This window comes from Pseudorasbora parva, chromosome 25 (genome assembly GCF_024679245.1).
Source record: "Pseudorasbora parva isolate DD20220531a chromosome 25, ASM2467924v1, whole genome shotgun sequence".
Lineage (NCBI taxonomy): Eukaryota > Metazoa > Chordata > Actinopteri > Cypriniformes > Gobionidae > Pseudorasbora > Pseudorasbora parva.
The window spans coordinates 10,800,086-10,823,997 of record NC_090196.1 but is presented as its reverse complement, the minus strand read 5'-3'; the positions used below and the strand labels follow the sequence as shown (position 1 = coordinate 10,823,997).

Sequence of the window (23,912 nt, the reverse complement as noted above, 5' to 3'; positions counted from 1 at the left end):
GAACACCGGTAACAACGGCAATGCCGACTAGCGCAGTAAGCCTAGTGTCAAGTACAACCCCTCCAATGACATAGCTAGATCCCAAGACCTGAGCTGCAGGCCTAATCCTCAGAATACCATGTAAGAAAATGGGTTACCAGTTAGTTCTTCCCCAGATATCCACCACATAACGGTGTGTGGGAGGCTTCTATGTTCCGCTGGCTGGAGGATGAAATGTCTGAAGGAATGTTAACCGGGCCGTAGGACAATTGCATTAATATTTTATTTATTTTAGTGTAAATGTGGTAGATAATAATTGTACTTATTTATTTTTAACATGATGAGTATCAAACTGTTTTTTATACATGTCCCAATCTCCAGTTTATAGGTTTAGGGCCCTATCATACACCGACACAATGCATCAAGTGTTTTTTGCAAGTTTTAGCCTGACAGTTTTTTTAAGCATGTCAGTGATTATTACTTAAATTATGTTTCTATTTCTTTATAAATCTAATTTGTTTCAGCAACCCCTGAACCTACAAGCTCTTCTCATACATCAACTTTTACAAGTGAGTATTTTCATTTATGGACAATTGAGTTAACATGTTAACAGGACAATTGCCTCAGTAATTTATTTATTTTAGTGTAAACGTGGTAAATAATAATTGCACTTCACATACCGAGTATCAAACATGTATTTATTCTTCCACCACATAACTGTGTGTGGAAGGCTGCTATGGCCGCCCGTAGATCTTAAGTGTGGATGGGGAAAGATCGGAAGACCTGTTCAATGATCTTGAAGGAACTCCAGCGCTGAAGCCACTAGGCAGTTAACTGGCTCCAACCTGGGTTCTGTGCCACATAAAGTGAATAGTCTCCATTTGAAGTTGTACAGTTTCCTCGTGGAGGGAGCTCTTGAATAGAAAATGGTCTTAATATTCATATAGATAGACATTTCAATCAGAAAAACTGTATTTACGCAGTTTATAGATGCTGTCATGTGGTCTTTTATTAACAAGTTTTTGCAATAAAGAATTGCATTGCATTCAAAAATGTCCTTTTAAGCATGTCAAGGAATATTATTTAAATTATGTTTCTAATTTTCCATAAATCTAATTTTTCAGCAAACACTGCACCTACAAGCTCTTCGACATCACCTTCTACAAGTGAGTATTTTCATTCATGGACAGTTGAGTACACATGTTAATAGGACAATTGCAACAGTAATTTATTTATTTTAGTGTAAATGTGGTAAATAATATTTCACTTATTTCATTTCACATCCTGAATATCAAACATCAGCACCTACCAGTAAAAACAGAACATTTTTATTAGGGAAAAACTTCTCAGTTTATGCATGTAACCATGGTTCCCTAAGAGGGGAGCAAGACGCTGCATCCAACGATGATGCTTTAGGAAACACATACCTGTGCCTGAAGCATATGTTCCGCTGACAGGAGGATGAAATGTCCTGAAGGAATGTTAACCGGGCCGTATTAGTGGGTACGTCAGGCACATAACCCGGTCTTTGCCGCGGTGGGCAAGTGATGTAACCAGTGTTCCCTTTCGTTCAGTCACTCCGACGTAACGTCAGTGACTGACGAATGGGGGTTTCGCTTAGAAGCCTGTCATCTCCGAGACTAGAAAGCGCCCAATGGCAGTGCCAATGCCATGGGCATGCGAGATTTGCATGCGTAACTCCGCCTACCCACGTGGGTATATAAGGAAGTAGCTGGCATCATCGCATTATGTTTTAATGCTTCGGAGCCAAGGGTTACATACCTTTCACTCCTACAAGCCTTCTGAGTTAAGTCAGTTCTTCGAGACGATCAGGATCTTCCAGTCGGTGTTGGTGTTCGGCGCGTTCCAGCGGTCACATACTTCCTGCCTGCTGGTCAGACGATTGGTTTCCAGTTGGTGTGTGGTCCCCTGGGCGCTTCGGCATCGACTGCGAGGTTAATCCTCTCACAAAAGAGCTCACACGTGGCACGTCCTTTTCAGGATGTCTCGCCCGTGTGCTTCTGGGTGTGGCCGGTCTCTACACTCTTCTGATGGGCACTCGCACTGTCTGGCATGCTTGGGCTTCCAGCATGCTCAGGCGGCGCTTGTGGATGAGTCATGTTCTCACTGCGGGAACATGGCCATCTCCGTGTTGCGGTCGAGACTCAATGATCTCCGTGCGGCCGCCGGAGTGAGAGTCCCCTCCGTCACCCCCCGATCTGACGTGTCCGCGGCCTCGGTCTCATCCGGTCCGCGGGGCGTCTCTTCGGCTGGTGGCCAGGGTGACCTGAGGGTGATGGTGTGGAATACAGCTCCGACGCTCACGCCTCGGCCCACACCCCCCTCTGTTGCACCGGTACCCGCGAGCATTGTGATGGAGCCCGCGGCCTCGGTCTCGGCCGGTCCGCGGGTTTCGTTCGGCGCTCCAGAGGAGGATGAGATGTCGGTGACCGCATCGCAAGGTGGGCTAGAGTCCTCCGAGGATGAGGATTCGGCTGTGCTGCCGCCTCCGGGCGCGCCAGCATTGTCCGAGTCGGACCCGGAGTTGACAGCCATGCTTGCCCGGGCTGCCGCGGCGCTCGGTCTGGAGTGGAACCCTCCACCCCGGCCGGAGCGTTCGCGGTTAGATGATTGGTTTTTGGGTGCGCCACGACAGGACAGCCGTCCTGCCGTGCCCCCAATTCCTTTCTTCCCGGAGGTGCATGAGGAGGTTGCGCACTCGTGGAGGGCCCCCGTGTCTTCTCGCGAGCGTTTGGCAACCTCTTCCGCCTTCTCCGCCCTCGATGGGGCGGCGGCTAGAGGGTACACTGGGGTCCCCCCGGTGGAGCGTTCTGTGGCGATGCAACTGTGTCCCCAGAGCGCCTCCTCCTGGTGTGGCGACCCTAAGCACCCCTCCAAGGCCTGTAGATTCACATCTTCAATGGTGTCGAAGACCTACAGAGCTGCGGGGCAGGCCGCCGCTTCTTTGCATGCCATGGCAACCCTCCAGGCCTACCAGGCCAAGTTGCTGTGCGACATGCACGAGGGTGGAGCCGACCCAGGGCTCAGAGATGAGCTGCGTGCCGCGACCGACCTCGCTCTCCGGGCGACGAAGGTTACCGCACGCTCCCTGGGCCGGGTGATGTCCACATGCGTGGTCCAGGAGAGACATCTATGGCTCAACCTGGCCGATATGCGGGACGCCGAGCGGACTCGTTTCCTCGACGCCCCCATATCCCAGGCTGGGCTATTCGGCGGTGCGGTCGAGAGCTTCGCCCAACAGTTCTCGGCCGCCCAGAAGCAGACTGAGGCTATTAAGCATATACTGCCCCGGCGGCCCGCTGCTGCACCCCAAGCGCCGCCGGCACAGTCGCCTCAGCTGCCTCGCCGCCGAGGGCGGCCTCCTGCGGTCCCCCCCGCTCCCGCGCGGCCACAGCAGCAGCCTTCACCCGGGCCGCGCCGCGGAGCGCGCCGCAAGAAGCCGCCCCAGTCCGCGCCAGCCCCGCGGCCCGCTAAACGCCAGGCCAAGCGGCGCTCCTGACGCGGACAGCTCAGAGATGGGCAGTTCTTTCCAGGAGACGGCAGCAGGGCCGCTCCTTCCCCCGGTGGAGGGCCGGGGGAGAATCTTTCGTTCCGCTGCCGCCCCCCGGGGTGGCAGCACCCTAATGTGGTTAAAGAAAGAACTGACATACCCATCTCTGAGCACACAGAGACCGGTGACGGCAGTGTGCGCCGCCCCCGGGCCACGCCGCTCTCGTCCCTCTCTGTCGCCAGCCCCCTCTCAGAGCAGACCCCAGTGGAACGCGAGTCCTTCCCTGGTCTCCTCTGTCAGGGCGCAGCTGTTACCGCCGCCCCGACACCGGGCCGCTACGCCACCCGAGTCCGGGCCGGTAACGCTGCCTCGCTGCCCCACCGAGGGTACGCCGGTGCTCCGCATGACCCCGTTGGTACACTCCCTGGGAGCGTGGCTACAGCTGCCGGGACTGTCCCGCTGGGTCGCACGGACCATCCGGCTCGGCTACGCGATTCAGTTCGCGCGAGCTCCTCCCCGCTTCCGGGGTGTCCGGTACACCGTGGTGGGATCCAATGCCCCAGTCATGCGTGCGGAGATCGCAACCCTACTGGCGAAGGGTGCGGTCGAGCTCGTCCCTCCAGCCGAGATGAAGTCCGGCTTCTACAGCCCTTACTTCATTGTACCGAAGAAATCCGGTGGGTTACGACCGATCCTGGACCTTCGCGTCCTGAACCGATCCCTTTACAGGCTTCCGTTCAGGATGTTGACTGCGAAACGCCTTTTCGAATGCGTTCGTCCATGCGATTGGTTTGCAGCGATCGACCTGAAGGACGCGTACTTCCATGTGTCCATCCTTCCGCGACACAGACCGTTCCTACGGTTTGCGTTCGAAGGGCGGGCATATCAGTATGCTGTACTACCATTCGGGCTAGCTCTGTCCCCTCGCGTCTTCACGAAGATTGTCAAGGCAGCCCTTGCGCCACTCCGGCAACAAGGGGTTCGCATCCTGAACTATCTCGACGACTGGCTCATACTGGGCCACTCTCGGGACCGGGTGTGCGAACACAGAGACCTGGTTCTCCACCACTTAGCTCGTTTGGGCCTTCGGGTCAACTGGGAGAAGAGCAAACTCTGCCCCGTGCAGAGGATCTCTTTTCTCGGTATGGAGATCGACTCGGTCGCCATGTGCGCGCAGCTTACCGGCTTGCGCGCGCAGTCGCTGCTGACTTGCCTCAGGCAGATAGAGAGCAAGCGTGCGGTTCCACTGAAACTGTTTCAGAGGCTCCTGGGGCATATGGCATCTGCAGCCGCGGTAACGCCGCTCGGATTGCTTCATATGAGACCGCTTCAGCACTGGCTTCGCGATCGAGTCCCGAGATGGGCATGGCGGTCTGGCACGCTCCGGGTCCCAGTGACTCAGGCCTGCAGACAGACACTCACCCAGTGGTCGAACCTCAGTTTTCTACGGGCAGGAGTGCCCTTAGAACGAGTTTCCCGGCATGTTGTTGTGTCAACAGATGCGTCCACCACGGGTTGGGGTGCCATGTGCAATGGACATGCAGCCGCCGGCTCTTGGTCAGAGAGCCAGAGCCGCCTGCATATCAATTGCCTCGAGTTGCTGGCAGTACGGTTCGCCCTGCACCGCTTCCGAGCGTTGCTGAAGGGTCAACACGTACTAGTCAGATCGGACAACACGGCCGTAGTAGCGTACATCAACCACCAGGGCGGTCTACGCTCCCGCCGCATGTCTCAACTCGCCCGCCATCTCGTTTTATGGAGTCAGAAGCGCCTGAGGTCCCTTCGTGCTGTCCATATCCCGGGGATCCTGAACCGTGCAGCCGACGAGCTCTCACGGGTTCAGCCAATCCCTGGGGAGTGGAGACTCCATCCCCAGTCGGTCCAGCTGATTTGGGATCAGTTCGGGGACGCACAGGTAGATCTGTTTGCCTCCCACGACTCGTCCCACTGCAGCCTGTACTATTCCCTGACCGAGGGCACGCTCGGCACGGATGCACTGGCGCACAGCTGGCCGCAGGGCCTACGCAAGTATGCGTTTCCCCCAGTGAGCCTTCTTGCACGTGTGCTGTGCAAGGTCAGGGAGGACAAGGAGCAGGTCATTTTGGTCGCCCCGTACTGGCACGGCCGGACCTGGTTCCCAGAACTAGTGCTCCTTGCGACAGCCCCTCCCTGGCCAATTCCTCTGAGACAAGACCTACTCTCTCAGAGACGGGGCACCCTGTGGCACCCGCGTCCCGATCTTTGGAACCTCCACGTGTGGCTCCTGGACGGGACGCGGCAGGTTTGAGTACCCTACCACCTCCGGTGGTGGCTACCATCACTTCCGCTCGGGCCGAGTCCACGAGACAGGCCTATGCGTTGAAGTGGAACCTCTTCGTCAATTGGTGCTCTTCTCGCCAAGAAGACCCCTGGAAGTGCCCGATCGGGTCTGTGCTCTCTTTCCTCCAGGAAGGGTTGGATCGAAGGCTGTCTCCATCCACCCTGAAGGTTTATGTGGCCGCTATCGCCGCCTACCATGACCTCCTGGACGGGAAAACGGTAAGTAAGCACGACCTGGTCATCAGGTTCCTGAGGGGTGCGAGGAGACTACATCCTCCTCGTGCTCCTCTCGTACCCTCTTGGGACCTCTCAGTAGTTCTAAGTGCTCTGCAGAGGGCCCCATTTGAGCCTTTGCGGTCAGTAGATGTTAAGTTCTTGTCTATGAAGACGGCGCTCCTGACCGCACTGGCCTCCATCAAGAGGGTAGGGGACCTGCAGGCATTTTCGGTTGACGAAGCGTGCCTGGAATTCGGGCCGGCCGACTCTCACGTGATCCTGAGACCCCGGCCTGGATATGTGCCCAAGGTTCCCACCAGTCCGTTCAGAGACCAGGTGGTGAACCTGCAAGCGCTGCCTTTGGAGGAGGCAGACCCAGCCTTGGCACTGCTCTGTCCAGTACGCGCCCTTCGCGCTTACGTAGACAGGACGCAGTGTTTCAGGACCTCAGACCAGCTCTTTGTCTGTTATGGTGGGAAGCTGAAAGGGAAGGCTCTCTCAAAGCAAAGGCTGTCTCACTGGATAGTGGACACCATTGTTTTGGCTTACCAGCAGCAGGGACGCCCATGTCCCCTTGGGGTCAGGGCCCATTCCACCCGGAGTGTGGCCTCCTCTTGGGCTTTAGCACATGGGGCTCCGCTGACAGACATCTGCAGAGCTGCAGGCTGGGCGACACCAAACACATTCGCCAGGTTTTACAACCTCCGAGTGGAGCCTGTGTCCGACTATGTACTCGCCTCTACAAGTGGCCGGTAACGGATTGGCTCAGGTGTCTTCGCTTGCTCGCCATTCCACTCCACGGACTGGATACGTGCGATATTCTTCTCAGGTGAGTTCCCCGAGAGCCCTGAGCTCCTCCAGCACTGACGACGCCGACGCCAATAAGTCTGCCCTTAGCCCAGACACTCGTGTCCGGCCAGGTGCCCCATGTGCATGGTTCCCCTCCGGCGACCCCCACATGTGTATTTCCACCGTAAGCCTCCCTGAGCGGGTGTATTCCCTTGGCAACCTTGCCACCTCCTGGGGTTAAAAATCCACCTTCGGCTGGTACCCCAGTGATCTTCCGTATGCAGCCCCCCGGGGTCATACGTGTATCCCTAAGTCCTCCCTACGGGTAGGCATCTTGGCGCATATCTCCTCCTGGAATATGCCTCCCAGTGTACCTTGGTATTCCTGCGTTAAGTAGAGGCCTTTGACCGTCCTAACTTGCATCAGGGTTCTCACGCTTGCGCAGGGCACTGGAAGACAGCCGAGTGGCGTTATTGCATTGGGACCCCCATTCGTCAGTCACTGACGTTACGTCGGAGTGACTGAACGAAAGGGAACGTCTCGGTTACGTATGTAACCCTCGTTCCCTGAGGAGGGAACGGAGACGTAACGTCCCGTTGCCACATCCGCTGTACCGCTGGAACGGAGTTCAACTTGGCTCCTCAGCAGGTAAAACATAATGCGATGATGCCAGCTACTTCCTTATTACCCACGTGGGTAGGCGGAGTTACGCATGCAAATCTCGCATGCCCATGGCATTGGCACTGCCATTGGGCGCTTTCTAGTCTCGGAGATGACAGGCTTCTAAGCGAAACCCCCATTCGTCAGTCACTGACGTTACGTCTCCGTTCCCTCCTCAGGGAACGAGGGTTACATACGTAACCGAGACGTTTTTCCTGAACACCGGTAACAACGGCAATGCCGACTAGCGCAGTAAGCCTAGTGTCAAGTACAACCCCTCCAATGACATAGCTAGATCCCAAGACCTGAGCTGCAGGCCTAATCCTCAGAATACCATGTAAGAAAATGGGTTACCAGTTAGTTCTTCCCCAGATATCCACCACATAACGGTGTGTGGGAGGCTTCTATGTTCCGCTGGCTGGAGGATGAAATGTCTGAAGGAATGTTAACCGGGCCGTAGGACAATTGCATTAATATTTTATTTATTTTAGTGTAAATGTGGTAGATAATAATTGTACTTATTTATTTTTAACATGATGAGTATCAAACTGTTTTTTATACATGTCCCAATCTCCAGTTTATAGGTTTAGGGCCCTATCATACACCGACACAATGCATCAAGTGTTTTTTGCAAGTTTTAGCCTGACAGTTTTTTTAAGCATGTCAGTGATTATTACTTAAATTATGTTTCTATTTCTTTATAAATCTAATTTGTTTCAGCAACCCCTGAACCTACAAGCTCTTCTCATACATCAACTTTTACAAGTGAGTATTTTCATTTATGGACAATTGAGTTAACATGTTAACAGGACAATTGCCTCAGTAATTTATTTATTTTAGTGTAAACGTGGTAAATAATAATTGCACTTCACATACCGAGTATCAAACATGTATTTATTCTTCCACCACATAACTGTGTGTGGAAGGCTGCTATGGCCGCCCGTAGATCTTAAGTGTGGATGGGGAAAGATCGGAAGACCTGTTCAATGATCTTGAAGGAACTCCAGCGCTGAAGCCACTAGGCAGTTAACTGGCTCCAACCTGGGTTCTGTGCCACATAAAGTGAATAGTCTCCATTTGAAGTTGTACAGTTTCCTCGTGGAGGGAGCTTTTGAATAGAAAATGGTCTTAATATTCATATAGATAGACATTTCAATCAGAAAAACTGTATTTACGCAGTTTATAGATGCTGTCATGTGGTCTTTTATTAACAAGTTTTTGCAATAAAGAATTGCATTGCATTCAAAAATGTCCTTTTAAGCATGTCAAGGAATATTATTTAAATTATGTTTCTAATTTTCCATAAATCTAATTTTTCAGCAAACACTGCACCTACAAGCTCTTCGACATCACCTTCTACAAGTGAGTATTTTCATTCATGGACAGTTGAGTACACATGTTAATAGGACAATTGCAACAGTAATTTATTTATTTTAGTGTAAATGTGGTAAATAATATTTCACTTATTTCATTTCATATCCTGAATATCAAACATCAGCACCTACCAGTAAAAACAGAACATTTTTATTAGGGAAAAACTTCTCAGTTTATGCATGTAACCATGGTTCCCTAAGAGGGGAGCAAGACGCTGCATCCAACGATGATGCTTTAGGAAACACATACCTGTGCCTGAAGCATATGTTCCGCTGACAGGAGGATGAAATGTCCTGAAGGAATGTTAACCGGGCCGTATTAGTGGGTACATCAGGCACATAACCCGGTCTTTGCCGCGGTGGGCAAGTGATGTAACCAGTGTTTTTCCTGAACACCGGCAACAACGTAACAACGGCAATGCCGACTAGCGCAGTAAGCCTAGTGTCAAGTACAACCCCTCCAATGACATAGCTAGATCCCAAGACCTGAGCTGCAGGCCTCATCCTCAGAATACCATGTAAGAAAATGGGTTACCAGTTAGTTCTTCCCCAGAGATCCACCACATAACGGTGTGTGGAAGGCCGCTATGGCCGCCCTGTAGATCTTAAGTGTGGATTGGGAAAGATCGGCAGACCTGTTCAATGATCTTGAATGAACTCCAGCTCTGAAGCCACTGGGCAGTTAACTGGCTCCAACCTGGGTCCTGTGCCACATAAAGTGAATACTCCCCATTTGAAGGTGTACAGTTTATTCGTGGAGGGAGCTCTAGAATAAAAAAAATGGTCTTAATAGTCATATAGACATTTTAGTCAGAAAAACTGTATTTATGCAGTTTACATATGCTGCCGTGGTCTTTTATTAACAAGTTTTAGCAATACAGGATTTCATTGCATGCAAAAATGTCCTTTTAAGCATGTCAATGAATATTATTTAAATTATATTTCTAATTTTCCATAAATATTTTTTTTTTTAGCAACCACTGCACCTACAAGCTCTTTGACAACAGCTTCTACAAGTGAGTATTTTCATTCATGGACAATTGAGTACACATGTTAATAGGACAATTGCATCAGTAATTTATTTATTTTAGTGTAAATGTGGTAAATAATAATTTCACATATTTAATTTCACATCTTGATTATCAAACATCAGCACCTACCAGTTAAAACTAAAAAAAATTAATAGGAAAAAACTTCTCAGTTTATGCATGTAACCATGGTTCTACCCAAAAGACTTAGGAGACGATAATAAAATTTGAATAAGATTTAATTACAGTTGTTTACAATGAGTATAGATTAAATTATTTAGTTATTCAGTTATTTGGCCCCGTCCATAGTCCAAATCCGGAGGGTACGGATGCTTGCAGTTCTTGCCTGAAGATCAATCAATCAACTTTATTTATATAGCGCTTTTACAATGACGATTGCTTCAAAGCAGCTTCACAGTGTTAAACAGGACAATATTGCAACTAAATTTGATTTGGCTAGTTTTATTTGGATATTTTATAGAATTAAATATGACCTAATTAATACATTTACTTTGTATTGTATTTTGTATTTGTATTTAGTTGAATAACATTGATCATAATTTTAGTGTCCCCAACTGAGCAAGCCAAGTCAAAGGCGACAGTGGCAAGGAACCAAAACTCCATTAGGGCATGATGGAGAAAAATAAACCTTTGGAGTAACCAGACCCAGTCGGGGTGCTAGTTCTCCTCTGGCCTATTATTAAACAGTGTATAATTATTATTCTGCCAACCCTGCAAGTCATAAATTATATTAGATAGGAATATTCGAAATTTTGGGTATCACCCAAGAGACAGGTTCATTTAGGTTGGCACGTCGATTACACAAAAATATGAATACTTGAAAGATCGGCATTATTGCGCCGGAAACGGGTTTATTCAGGATGACGTGCCGGTGAGGCAAATTCAGAGGAGAAACCAATTGACACGGACTCCAGGATGAGCTGGTCATGTCCAGACACAGGTCCACCATCCAATCCGGACACGGCTTGGATCCGGCCGACTGCAGTAAAGCTCGGGACAAACAGAGAGACCAACATTAGCGTAGATGCCACTCTCTTTATGATGTAACGAGTACATCAGGTGTTATGGGAAGTGTTCCCGGTTCCGGCTGACGTAGTTAATGCAGCCTAACAATCAGTCAATTGATTTGAATAATGAAAGTTAAAAAAAAAAATCTATGTGTATGCCATAGTAAAGAAATGCGATTTTAGTCTTGATTTAAACTGACAGAGTGTGTCTGCCTCCCGAACAATGCTAGGAAGACTGTTGCAGAGTTTAGGTGCTAAATAGGAAAAGGATCGACCACCTGCAGTTGATTTAGATATTCATCTGGCCAGAGTTTTGAGACCGCAATAGACGTGATGAAGTATAATGTGTTAAGAGCTCGCTTAAGTACTGGGGAGCTAAACCATTTAGTGCTTTGTACGTAATAAGCACAATTTTTAAATGTATGCAATGTTTAAGAGGGAGCCAGTGCAGTGTTGACAGAACTGGACTAATATGATCGTACTTCCTGGTTCTAGTAAGACCTCGAGCTGCTGCGTTTTGGACTAGCTGGAGTTTGTTTATTAAGCGAGCAGGGCAACCACTAAGTAGAGCATTACAATAATCTAGCCTTGAGCTCATGAACGCATGTTCAGCATTTTGCATTGAAAGCAAGTGCCGTAATTTAGATATATTTTTAACATGGTAGAATGCAGTTTTACAGATGCTAGAAACGTGGCTTTCAAATGAAATATTGGTATCAAAGAGCACACCCAGGTTGACGATGAGGGCTTGACAGAGCAGTCATCAAGTGTTAGACAGTAATCTAGGTTACTACTTGTGGAGCTTTTCTGTCCAATAATAAAAAATTCAGTTTTATCTGAATTAAGTTGCAGGAAATTACTATTCATCCAATTTTATATATCAGCTATGCATTCCGTTAATCTTGTGAATTGGTAAGTTTCGTCAGGGTGTGAGGAAATAGAGAGCTCTGTATCGTTAGCATAACAATGCTTCCTAATGATATCTCCCAGTGGTAGCATATACAGGGTGAAAAGTAACAGTCCTAACACTGAGCCTTGCGGTACTCCATACTGAACTTGGTGTGACATCTTTTCATTTACTGCTACAAACTGATAATGGTCAGATAAGTAAGATTCAATCCATGCCAATGCAGTTCCACTAATGTCAACATAATTTTCGATTCTATTCAGAAGAATATTGTGATCGATAGTATCAAATGCAGCGCTAAGATCGAGTAACACTAATAGAGAGATATAACCACGATCAGATGATAAGAGTAAATCATGTGTAACTCTAATTAGAGCAGTCTCAGTACTATGATACGTTCTAAACATGTCCTCACATGTACCATGTCTTTTTAAAAATGAACATAATTGTGAGGACACAGCCGTTTCTAGTATTTTTGATAGAAACGTGGTTTAATTATAGCCAACTTAAAAAAAATTGGTACATATCCTAATGTCAAGGATGAATTAATAATATTAAGCAGAGGAACTATGACCTCTGGAAGTATGTTTTAATAGCCTAGTTGGTATAGGGTCTAGGGATGGGAATTTTTGTCAATTTTTCTTTTCAATCATCGATTGGTCTCAAAAACAAGTAATCGATTAACTATGGGCGGGGCTTTTGCGGGGGGCAGGGAGTCTCCGTCATGGAGGTATGAAACTATTTTAAGACTGTTGCAAAAATTTATGCTGACAAAAACATGATGAGATGTCTATACAAATATGAACATATGACTGTAAAAAAATAACTGCTAGATTATGATGCATAAATGTCTTTGAAAAAGAAACTAAATAACCGTCTCAAACAATCCAGTCAATGATATTGGGCATTGAGCTGAAACTGTGAACACACCACCACACAGAGCTTTTCTAGAGAATTAATGAACTCAGTCAAACGCATCCTATATGAGATTAATCATGCCTATTACAATTTACATCTGCCCAAAAGGATGCAAATGCGCACGTGAACTTGGCTATACTAGTGTTTTACAAGCTTGAAAACGAAAGTCATTTTGAATGCGTTCTTCCCTTAACAACAACGCTAAAACACTGGCAACAAAACCACCAATAATTTACAACACTATAATAATGTTCTCATTATAATTCTATGTAGCCTACAGTCCCTGACAAAAGTCTTGTCACTTATCTATTTTCTAGAAATACCTGATATTAACCTGACTTTTAATTAATTAATTGGTGTTAGAAATAGCTCATATAAAAAGCTAAAACCCTCCCAAATGATGTTTAATGCACTGAAATAAATAATTTTCACAGAATTTTTTTTTATAATTTAATCAAGACAGAAAGGTCAAATTTTGGCAAGACAAAAGTTGTGTTGCCTATACAGAAATTGAACAAATTTACTGCAAATACAAAAATATGTCAGCAAATTAAGTTGTGGTGCTGTGAGATTCAAATGTAATATCTTGTATGACTTCCATGAGCTTGAAGGACTGCATCCATGCGGTTTGGCAAGGATTCATACAATTTATTGATGAAGTCATCAGGAATAGCTAAGAAAGCAGTCTTGCATGCCTCCCAGAGTTCATCAATATTCTTTGGTTTCGTCTTCCTTGCGTCCTCTTTCATCCTACCCCACATATGCTCAATGATGTTCATGTCTGGTGACTGGGCTGGCCAATCCTGGAGCATCTTGATCTTCTTCGCCTTGAGGAACTTTGATGTGGAGATAGAAGTATGCGATGGAGCTCCGTCCTGCTGCAGAATTTGGCCTCTTTTATGGTTGGGAATATAAGAGGTAGCTAAGATTTCTTGGTATTTTAGACTATTGATGTTGCCTTCCACCCTGCAGATCTCTCGCACAACCCCATACTGGATGTAACCCCAGACCATGATTTTTCCGCCACCAAACTTCACTGTTTTCTGGGTGAATCTCGGATCCATTCTGGCTTCAGTAGGTCTCCTGCAATATTTGCTGCGACTGTGGTGTAATTCAACAGAAGAATCATCTGAAAAATCCACCTTCTGCCACTTTTCCAGCATCCATCCTTTTAGCAGGCTGTGGGCCTTGGCAAATGCCACACGGTTTTTCAATTGTCTTTTGTTTAGTGCTGGCTTCTGGGCACTGATTCGACCATGGAGGCCATTTCGAGACAGAATCCGACAAACTGTTCTGGTTGACACAGGGACTTCAGGTGACCAGGTCTCGTGGAGCTCTGCTGCAGTGGAAAATGGGCTGGCCTTGGATTTTCAAGCCAACAAACGGTCCTCTTGAGCAGTTGTCTTGCGGGGTCTGCCTGACCTGGGCTTGTCAAAAACATCTCCAGTCTCTTCAAATCTTTTTTTTATCCTCTGTACTTGACGCTGAGACACATTGAAGGTGTCTGCCACATCAGCAGTGGATCTGGTCTTCAGCCTCTTGATAATCAAAACTTTAGTCTCAGGGTGAATCTTAGGCATGTTTGCAGAGGTCTAGTTGCAGTTGATGTGAAGGTCTAGTGTACTGGGGTTCTTTTTATACACACTTGAGACCTAATTGATCCAATATTAGTCACAGGGGAAGCTCATATGACAAGGCGACAACACTTATGTCTTTGCAAAAATTGACTCAATGGGCTTTACCAAGCTGTGAATATTAGAATACTTTTTGAAAGTTTAGTTTTTCACTGAAACATTATCACAAAATCTGGTGGGATTAAAATGAGCCATTTTTGTAAAAAAAATCTTGATTAGAAATATATTTCAGTGGCAATTTAGGTAAATTTGTACACAAGCGACAAGACTTTTGTCAGGGACTGTACATGACAGATTGGCGCTGCACATCATTTTATTTTTTATGATCAAAGTGAGCTACAGCATTACTGCACATTTTTGAATCCATGAGAAACCAATTTAAAACAGATCTAGCCTACAGTTAAAAATTGAGTAACACTGCTGCATTAAAATGATTTTGAAAAAGAAATAGCCTATATAAAAATAATATGACCGTCTCAAATAACCCAGAGTCGATATTGTCGGGCTGTTTGCATTTGGGCTGAAGAGAATGAACACCAGCCGAAATAACAGCAGCGCTTTGCTAGCTGGTTATTAAACTCAACCAAACGCTGTCCTATATGAAATTAATTAAATATAGACAACATATAATCAAGTATTAAACATGTAATCTTACAACTTGCATCTGTGGAAAAGGACGCGGATGTGCAGATGAGCTTTTGACTCTCGTTGTGGATTTCCTTTAACAGCGCACTGATACACGGGGAACAACTAAAGCACTGAGAATACAACATGATATTACAATCACGCTCTCTATGTAATTATGTGTATGTGACAGATTGCCGCCACACATCTTGCACTGTATTTCATGATCATTCACAGTGCTTCCATCACTGCGCGCAGTTTCACTTTATTTCACGATCTGGAAGGCGTGCTGTCTAATGCTAACCAATCAGACCTCAGTTACCGTCCAAAATGTCACAATAACCAATCCGAGAAATATACTATATATTTTTTTAAAGTCAGGGCGATCATTGTTATCACGATCGATCGTCGCTGTCATGTTCGAGTACTCAAGTACTCGGCCACTGTTGGGTTAACCACCACCTAATAGGGTCAAGCATATATGTTGTTGATGTTGATGATTTAACAAGTTAGCCAATTCTTCTCCTCCTATAGCAGTGAATGAGTGTAATTTTTCTTCAGTGATCTCATTTTTAATGCAGTCATGCATAACTGCCACCATAACCAGATGTTTATGTAGATAGTATACTTACCGCATAAAATTTTATATTAGGAGTTAAATGATATGCTGTAAACTTACCTGATACTTGTTAAGGCACATAGGTAATCTAAGGGTGCTTTCACATCTCTAGTTCGGTTCATTTGGTCCGAACCAAGGGCAAACAATTATACATTGTTGCATTTTTCAGATTTTTTGGTTCCTTTTCACACCACACTGATTGCTTTGGTCCGAACCAGTTGAAACGAACCAAAACGCAGGCACGTGACAACATCCACATCACTCATTGGCCATGGCGTATTTCCTAAACTGCTTTTCGATTGGTCAGAATTTACGTGTGGGAAAATTCCAACAGGAGAGGCAAAGCCAGCAAACTATAATAACACTAATTTAGAGACGACTGCGCGGGCCAGTTTTGTCCCTGGCCATAATCTACTACACGGTGTGTATTTACCACAGTATGCAAACAAAACATTTCTATAATGAAGCGCGGATGCGACATGAAAACAACGTTCTAATGCACTGCAGACGGCGAGCGCGCATCGCTCGTCACTTCAAGAGGGGGCGTGCATTAATTATTAACTCTTGACATGCTTCCATCTTCCGAAAATATTGCCAACGATCTATCAGGTAATAATATCATGCACACAATGTCAGCGCAGCTAACTACGGCAGCTGGTTCAGTCCAAAAATGATCAGTACTTTTGCAGTTGGTTCTGTTCGAGGTCGGATCACGTTCTCACCACAAACAAACCGCTCCAGAGTTCGTTTGAAATCGTACCGAGACCACCTCTTCAAGGAGGTCTCGGTACGCTTGTTTGGTCCGCTTTTGGTGCGCACCCGAGTGCGATTGCTGCTTTCAGACCTGACCAAACGAACCGCACCAAAGAGGGAAACGAACTCTAGTACGATTCAACCGAACTAAATGAGGCAGGTGTGAAAGCACCCTTAGTATTACCTGTAAATTATTTTATATATATAATTTGTTACTGCTGTTCAGAATACAGTCATGTTAGTCTGACAAACAGAGATTGCATGAGGTTACCTATGGTCAATGGAATTAGCAGATCACTTAGATCTGATTGGGGTAGATATGGGCATAACTATGATTTTAGAGCATATGAAAACCACCATCACCACCAGTAGTTTGGATTAGAAATATACCTTTGTTTTACGAGAGTTAGCGGAGCATGCTCAATCGAGCATTGCAACTTAAATAGGATTAGAAGTGCTGAAGACCATCTTGACCATCATGGACCCACCACATTCGGCTGCCGTTGTAGCAGCACATGATCCTGAATAAATGTTCAGTATACCAGATGAGATGAGAAGATGGTCTGCAGTTCAGTAGAACTGTCACTGATTAGTTTTAACCATTCTAGTTATGGGATACCGGTTGGAAATTATAAAAGAGAGGTGATTCATTGATTGACTGATAGACAATTACTCTGTAAGTGTTTGTAACTTCTCATTTGATTGTTTGTTCATTTGTTGTTGGTCAAGTCTGTCTGTGTAGTGCAGTGGTGTGCATTAGTAGTTTTGGTGTATTCTCGCGGTGTGTGTGTGGGGGAGTTAGCATTTGTGAAGCATTTGTTTGGTCATTGCCACGTTTGTGAGTGAGCACATTTGTTGGGGCCGTTCCCAGCTGCTTTCAATAACGATACTCAGGTGAGTATAAATAGATTGATAGTCTGCGGCAGCCCTCGTGTGAAGCCCTCCTCGTGTAAAGCCCGACGACTGTAAAGACTTCAACTCTTCCCTGTGCAACTCCTCCCGAGCAAGGACCCCTATAAGGCACTTGAGTATCAGTTTCCTTTTCATTATTTCTGTTTCCTTTTCATTATTTCTGTTTCCTTTTTTATTACTTCTGTTTCCTTTTCATTACCTATCTGGCCTTTTCTCTGCTCTGTATTCACCATGTGCTTTCAAATTTCTACTATTACTACTAGCACTCGTAAATCATGCTCTGTACACGTGAGATGCCGCAATCCTAATAATTTGCGCAGTCTACAGAAATCCTCTGCTACTTTACTCTCTATTCCAATTGGTCTCTGGAATTGCCAGGCTGCTGTAAACAAAGCAGATTTTATTTCATCTATTGGGACTCATTCTCAGCTCAGCCTCATGGCCCTAACTGAGACCTGGATCAAACCAGAGGACACTACAACTCCTGCAGCCCTCTCAACTAATTTTACTATTTCACACACCCCTTGACCAATTGGGAGGGGTGGGGGTACTGGTTTGCTTATCTCAAATGATTGGAAATTTGATCCCTTACCATCTCTATCGGCCAGTTCATTTGAATCGCACTCAATCGCTATTACTCACCCTGTTAAAATCCATGTTTTAGTGGTCTATCGTCCTCCAGGTCACCTCGGTAACTTTGTGGAAGAGTTGGATGTGTTACTTTCTAGCTTCCCTGAGGATGGCACTCCTCTGATTCTGCTTGGTGACTGCAACATCCATCTTGATAAACACCTAGCCACAGACTTCACCACTCTACTGACTTCATTTGACCTTAAGTTAGTATCTACTACGGCTACTCACAAATCAGGTAACCAATTAGATCTTGTATACACACGCAACTGCTCCACGGACAACACTTTAGTTACTCCATTACATACCTCAGACCACTTTCTTAACCTCATACTGACTCCTGACACAATACGCACTCCTACACAGATTAGCTTTCGGCGTAATCTACGCTCCCTCTCTCCCTCTCGCCTATCCACTATGGTTTCATCTTCACTCCCTCCACCTGCTCAGTTCTCAGTACTGGACACTAACAGTGCTACTGACACTCTTTGCTCCACAATAACATCCTCCTTAGACAGTTTTTGCCCCCTTTCATCCAGACCAGCCCGCCCCACCCCACCCCATCTGCCCCCTGGCTGTCTGATGTTCTCCGTAAACATCGCTCTGGACTCAGGGCAGCAGAGAGGAAATGGCGGAAATTTAAAAACTATACTGACCTTACCTTGTATCAGTCTCTTCTCTCTTCTTTCTCTACAAATGTGTCCACTGCTAAAACAACATACTACCACAACAAAATCAACAATTGCTCTGACTCTCGCACACTCTTTAAAACATTCTCCTCTCTTCTTTGTCCTCCTCCTACCCCTCCTTCATCAACTCTTACAGCTGATGACTTTGTATCATTTTTCACAAACAAAACATCTCTCATCAGCAACCAGTTCTCCTCTCCACAAACTGACACGCACATCTCAGCAGCTAACATGAACACGCTTTCATCCTTCTCTCCGCTCTCTGAGGCAGATATTTCTAAACTCATCCTTTCCAATTACCCTACTACCTGTCCACTTGATCCTATACCCACTCACCTCCTTCAGGCCATTTCTTCTTCAATCACTCCTGCACTCACTCACATTGTCAACACTTGTCTTCACACGGGAAACTTTCCCACAGCATTTAAGCAGTCTCGGGTAACCCCACTGCTTAAGAAACCCTCTCTGAATCAAGCACTTTTTGAAAACTACAGAACGGTATCCCTTCTGCCTTTCATTGCAAAGAATCTTGAGCGAGTTGTGTTCAATCAACTCTCTATGTTTCTTGAACAGAACAACCTCCTGAACAACAACCAATCCAGCTTCAAAAGTGGCCACTCGACTGAGACTGCCTTGCTCTCGGTAACTGAGGCACTGAGACTGGCAAAAGCAGCTTCCAAATCCTCAGTGCTCATCCTGCTGGATCTGTCTGCTGCTTTTGACACAGTTTACCACCAGATCCTCCTGTCAACACTTAAGAAGATGGGTCTGCTGCTCTCCAGTGGTTCAGGTCTTACCTCTCTGGTAGGTCCTACAGGGTGTCATGGAGAGGTGAAGAGGTGGAGAGGTCTAAGTCACATCATCTAGCTACTGGGGTTCCCCTGGGCTCAGTGCTTGAACCGCTTGATGAACATTTAAACTTCACTGACCACATTACTGCAACAGCCCGGTCCTGCAGATTTGCTTTATACAACATTAGAAAGATTAGACCCTTCCTATCAGAACAGGCTGCACAACTCCTGGTTCAAGCTCTTTTATATAATACTTTGCTAGCTAACCATAGCTAGCTACTGACCCTCATTTCTCCTTTATGCATTTGGCAGACGCTTTTATCCAAAGCGACTTACATTGCATTCAAGGTACACATTTTACATTTTGTCAATTCGTGCTTTCCCTGGGAAACGAACCCATGACATTGGTGTTGCTAGCACCATGCTCTTCTGTTTGTGCTATAGCTGCCAGCTACCTGCCAAGCTACCAACCTTAAAATCCATTCGAGTGTCGTAATTTTAATACCTTTAGGACAGGTTCATACTGTTTTGCCCACAATTTGGCATTCTGAAACAAACAATCGCAATCCTAAAAGATACCTTTCAACTAGCTAAAATCAGATGTCTTTCTTAGTTGGTTTGGCATGCTCACCACAGTTTGACTATTTTGAAACGATTTTAACCTGAAATAAATTCACTGAATGTGAGAGGCTGATGTAAAACTGCAGATAAGTTGTTGTGTATCCAAATGTTATATTTTTTAATGAACATTGCCATGTTCATATTCATACGGTCTGAATATGATCATTGCCATGTTCATATTCATAGGGTCTGAAAAACAACAATAACGATGACTATTGTAAGTCACACAGTGTGCACCACTTTAGTGAAGAGAAAAAGCTTACTGCGAGAGGGCCCTTGTTATTTGTGGTATGGCCCAGGAATCAAATAAGCATACTGTGTGTCATTAGCCAATGCTATATCTGGTACCAGCTGATAGGCAGCAATTTTCAAACACTTCCCCTGCATATTGTGTTACCGTGGAGATCTACTTTTGCGGCACGACTGAAGCGTGATGTTGTGACGCTTCCCCTCATTTGTGAGTTCAAAACGGTTGAAATGCAGCGCTGCCTTCCCGGAATGCGATGCGGGTGCGCTAAAGTCGCTTGACGTCACCCATAGGAATTAAGTGGAGCGCGGTGCGGCAGAAATGTTGCACGGACAAGTGGATCTGCACCTTTAGTCTCTGAAAACTGTTGAGGGTAGGCATTATCATGCGTTTTACAGTGTTGAGCATAGCCAAGAGAGGTGTCAAGTAACAAAGTACAAATACTTTGTTACCTTACTTTAGTAGAAATTTTGGGTATCTATACTTCCCTTTCGAAAGGGAACTCGAGCTGCGTCAGCTGACGCTACGGGGAACGCCTTCAGCGTGACAGGAGTCTGAAATCGCTATCAAATCATAATCCTACTGACCGTCGGCAGCTGGTGATGTCATCACCATGCGACCAGGAAGTATAAAAGGGCACCGTGCCAACATGACGCAATCCTTTCGTCTTCAGGGACTGTACTGTCTGACTCGTTGGAAAGTCCAAACTAAAGATGAAGTGCACACAAAAGCGTAAAGGTGCGTACAGGAAGTGCGCTGACCCGTGTCCCAGGTTTCTCACGCCTGAGGACACGCAAACTCTTTGTGTGCTCTGCCTGGGGGAAGAGCACGCGCGGGAGGTTCTTGAGGGGGCTTCCTGCGCGAACTGCGAGCGTTTTCCTCTGAGGATGCTCCGCTCTCGTCTGGCCTTCTTCTCGAGGGAAGAAGAGCCAGCACCTGGGAGCGGTCCCGCTCATGCTGAGGCTGAGCGGCGACGGCAGTCCTGGGGCTCCCAGATGGACCTGGCTCATCGTCTGGAGAGCACGATGCTCGCAGACGATCAGCCAGATCGCGAGAGCAGGCTGACGGAGGAGGAGTCGGATGGAGACTCCTCCTCTTCGTCAGCCGTCGCTCTTCCGGTCGATCAGAGGATGGCTGTGGATGAGGAGGATAATGAGGCTGAGGCCGAATCCTCCCAGCCATCCTGCCCCGTGTATGGGGAGCTGCTGGATGTAATGGGGCGCGTGGCACTGAGGCTTCAGTTGCCGTGGCAGAGAACTAGGGGAGAGGCCGCCCGCCCTGATAGATTGGGCGATCGGTTTAGTCGCCCAGCTCCCGGGAGCCTTCCATTCCTTCCTGACCTTCACGAGCAGTTCGTGGGGGCATGGAAGAAGCCCTACTTTTGCTTGAATTCATCGGCATCAGTGTTTTAACTTCAGGGCGGCCATCGACACTGAGAGCTCCTGCCCTGCCATCAAAACCTTTAAAGACGACTTCACGTCTTAATGGCAGGGCATACACGTCGGCCGGTCAGGCGGCGACGGCCTTGCACACAATGTCGCTGTTACAGGCTTATCAGGCCGACCTGCTGAGGGACCTCGATCAGGGGGAGGACCTACCCCCTGATGCGATGGCCGAGTTGCGCCGCACCACGGATCTTTCTCTCCGGGCTGCCAAACAGACAGCAGTCGCCATCGTACGGTCGATGGCAGCTATGGTGGCCACGGAGAGGCATCTGTGGTTGAACCTTGCGGACATCTGAGCTTTTCGGCACCACCGTCTAGGGGGTGGTGGGAAGGTTCAGAGAGGCGAGGGCTTGCTCTGCGGCTTATAGAACATGTATCTTGTGAGGTCCGGGGCGGCGCCCAGGCAGGAGGGTGTCCCTGGCCCGTCGAGATCCGAGGATCATCGACAGGGCCAGCGTGGTAGCATGGCCTCTCATGCGCCCCCTCCGTGGAGTAGCAGGGCGCAGAAGAGGCGGGACACCCGCAACAGGAGGAGGGACATTGGGGAGAAGAACCGCTTCCAGCACCGGAAGTGCGGTGAGTCTCCGCCCCCGAGGGTGCGGAGAATGTGATGTAGTGTCCCTTCCTTTTTTCCTCTTTCTCCCCGGGCGCGCTTTACATCAGGCCGGGCGAGCCTATGATGAGCGGATGTGAGACTCTGACAGCCTGCCAGGCTGGTGTGTGAGAACGCCCCACCCTCAGGTTGGTGCGCCGAAGCATGCATGTTACATGAAGCGATGAGGCTCTGGAAGACAGCGGGTGAGTCCCCTTTTAGGGCAAACATTCTTTCTTTTCCCGTATGTTTGGACTCTATGCTTCCCTGAGGGATGTTTTACGGATGTGTAACAGTTTTATCAGTTGGAGTCTGGGCCTGTAGTTCCCCAGTAAAAGTGGCTAAAACGATGTTTGTTATAAACACAGAGTGTTTATGTAGGCTGTACGTTTGCTAGCGTAGCACTGTGGTTTATGGAGGCTGTTTCTCTTCTGGATATGTGTAATATGAGCAGTTGAGGCCAACGCGCATGCCCACGGGCATGGAGCGGCGATGTAAACTGACATGCGTTCTCCGAGCCGAACTTTTTAGCCATAGCCACCTCTGGGTAGAGTTAGCACCTCTACTAGTGAAATATCTAGATGAGTGTGTGAGGTCAGGCTAACGCATGAACTGCAGTAAGGTCTGTCCCAGCACTTTTTAGGGCTTTTGTTTTTGGGGTTTTTACCAGACCGATGGTAGTGCATCAAGTTGGCCTAGGCTGTTGGTGGGATGGCGGCGGCATCTCGCAGTGGCGTGTTGCCCTGACAATTTGCCCCGGGCTCCTGTCAGTAGATCTGCAGGAGCTTTTATCCCTACCTGGCCTCCCCTTAGTTTAGGGTTGTCCGGCCAATGCCCACCCCCTTTCTCTGCATTTGGGGGCTGTTATTAATGCAGAATGGTGTGTAGCAGAATGGATGGCGACTTTGCCAGTGGTCGTGGGACGGGGTAGGCATCTCTTCGCTTGTGCGCAGTTAGACTGGCTTTGCTAACCCCGCCCCCCAGGGCTTAGTGTGGCCGCCATTTCTGGATGGCCCCTGGCCTTGTTCGGGAGACGGCCGGTTGTGTGTGTTGAACTTCACCTGTTGCTCTCTGTCTTCTGCTCCACCTTTTAGGGCTCAGGTCGAGCTGTACTTCGCAACCATCGCAACCAATAGCTTAGCATGGGTTGGTAGGATGCTCCCCTGGAGCCGAAACACTGCCACGGCTGACGCCCTTGCGCGACCGCTGGACGACCAGACGGCCGCCCTGGAGGCAGGTGACGTAAGTTGTACTCCCCTCGCTTTAGAGGGTTCTAGGCATTTTATGCGGAGTGCACTGCTGTTGGCATTGTGTTTTAGGTCCACACTGGTAGGCGCTGCCTGGGAGACTGCGCCGTCGCACAGAGGGCTTCTACAGGCCCCTGGGGCGGACCGACTATAGAAGGCCGGTTGGCGGGGAGACACCAGCGGAGGCAGTCCGGGCAGTTAACTCCGGGACAGGTGGTAGGCCTCAGTAGGCCTCCCTGCTAGTGAGTTCCGACTTTGTGGCCCATGTGAGCCGGGGAGGGTTCTCCCCAACGATGTCGGCTGCAGCAGAAACCTCGTCAAAAGTAGGCCCCTTACGGCCTCCCTGGGGATGAGTCCCCAGGTGGTTACTGGATGTCCAG

The 23,912-nt window shown here is 47.7% G+C and overlaps 1 protein-coding gene across 1 annotated transcript in view; it reads left to right on the top strand.

Moving 5' to 3' along the window:
- Positions 1-23,912, top strand: part of ptprjb.1 (protein tyrosine phosphatase receptor type Jb, tandem duplicate 1) — a 103,283-nt gene that overhangs the window by 3,239 nt on the left and 76,132 nt on the right. Inside the window, exons 2-6 of the mRNA XM_067436582.1 lie at positions 504-548; positions 1,104-1,145; positions 8,195-8,239; positions 8,795-8,836; positions 9,822-9,863. Of these exons, the coding sequence (XP_067292683.1) occupies positions 504-548; positions 1,104-1,145; positions 8,195-8,239; positions 8,795-8,836; positions 9,822-9,863 (216 nt within the window). The remainder of the gene's footprint in view (positions 1-503; positions 549-1,103; positions 1,146-8,194; positions 8,240-8,794; positions 8,837-9,821; positions 9,864-23,912) is intronic.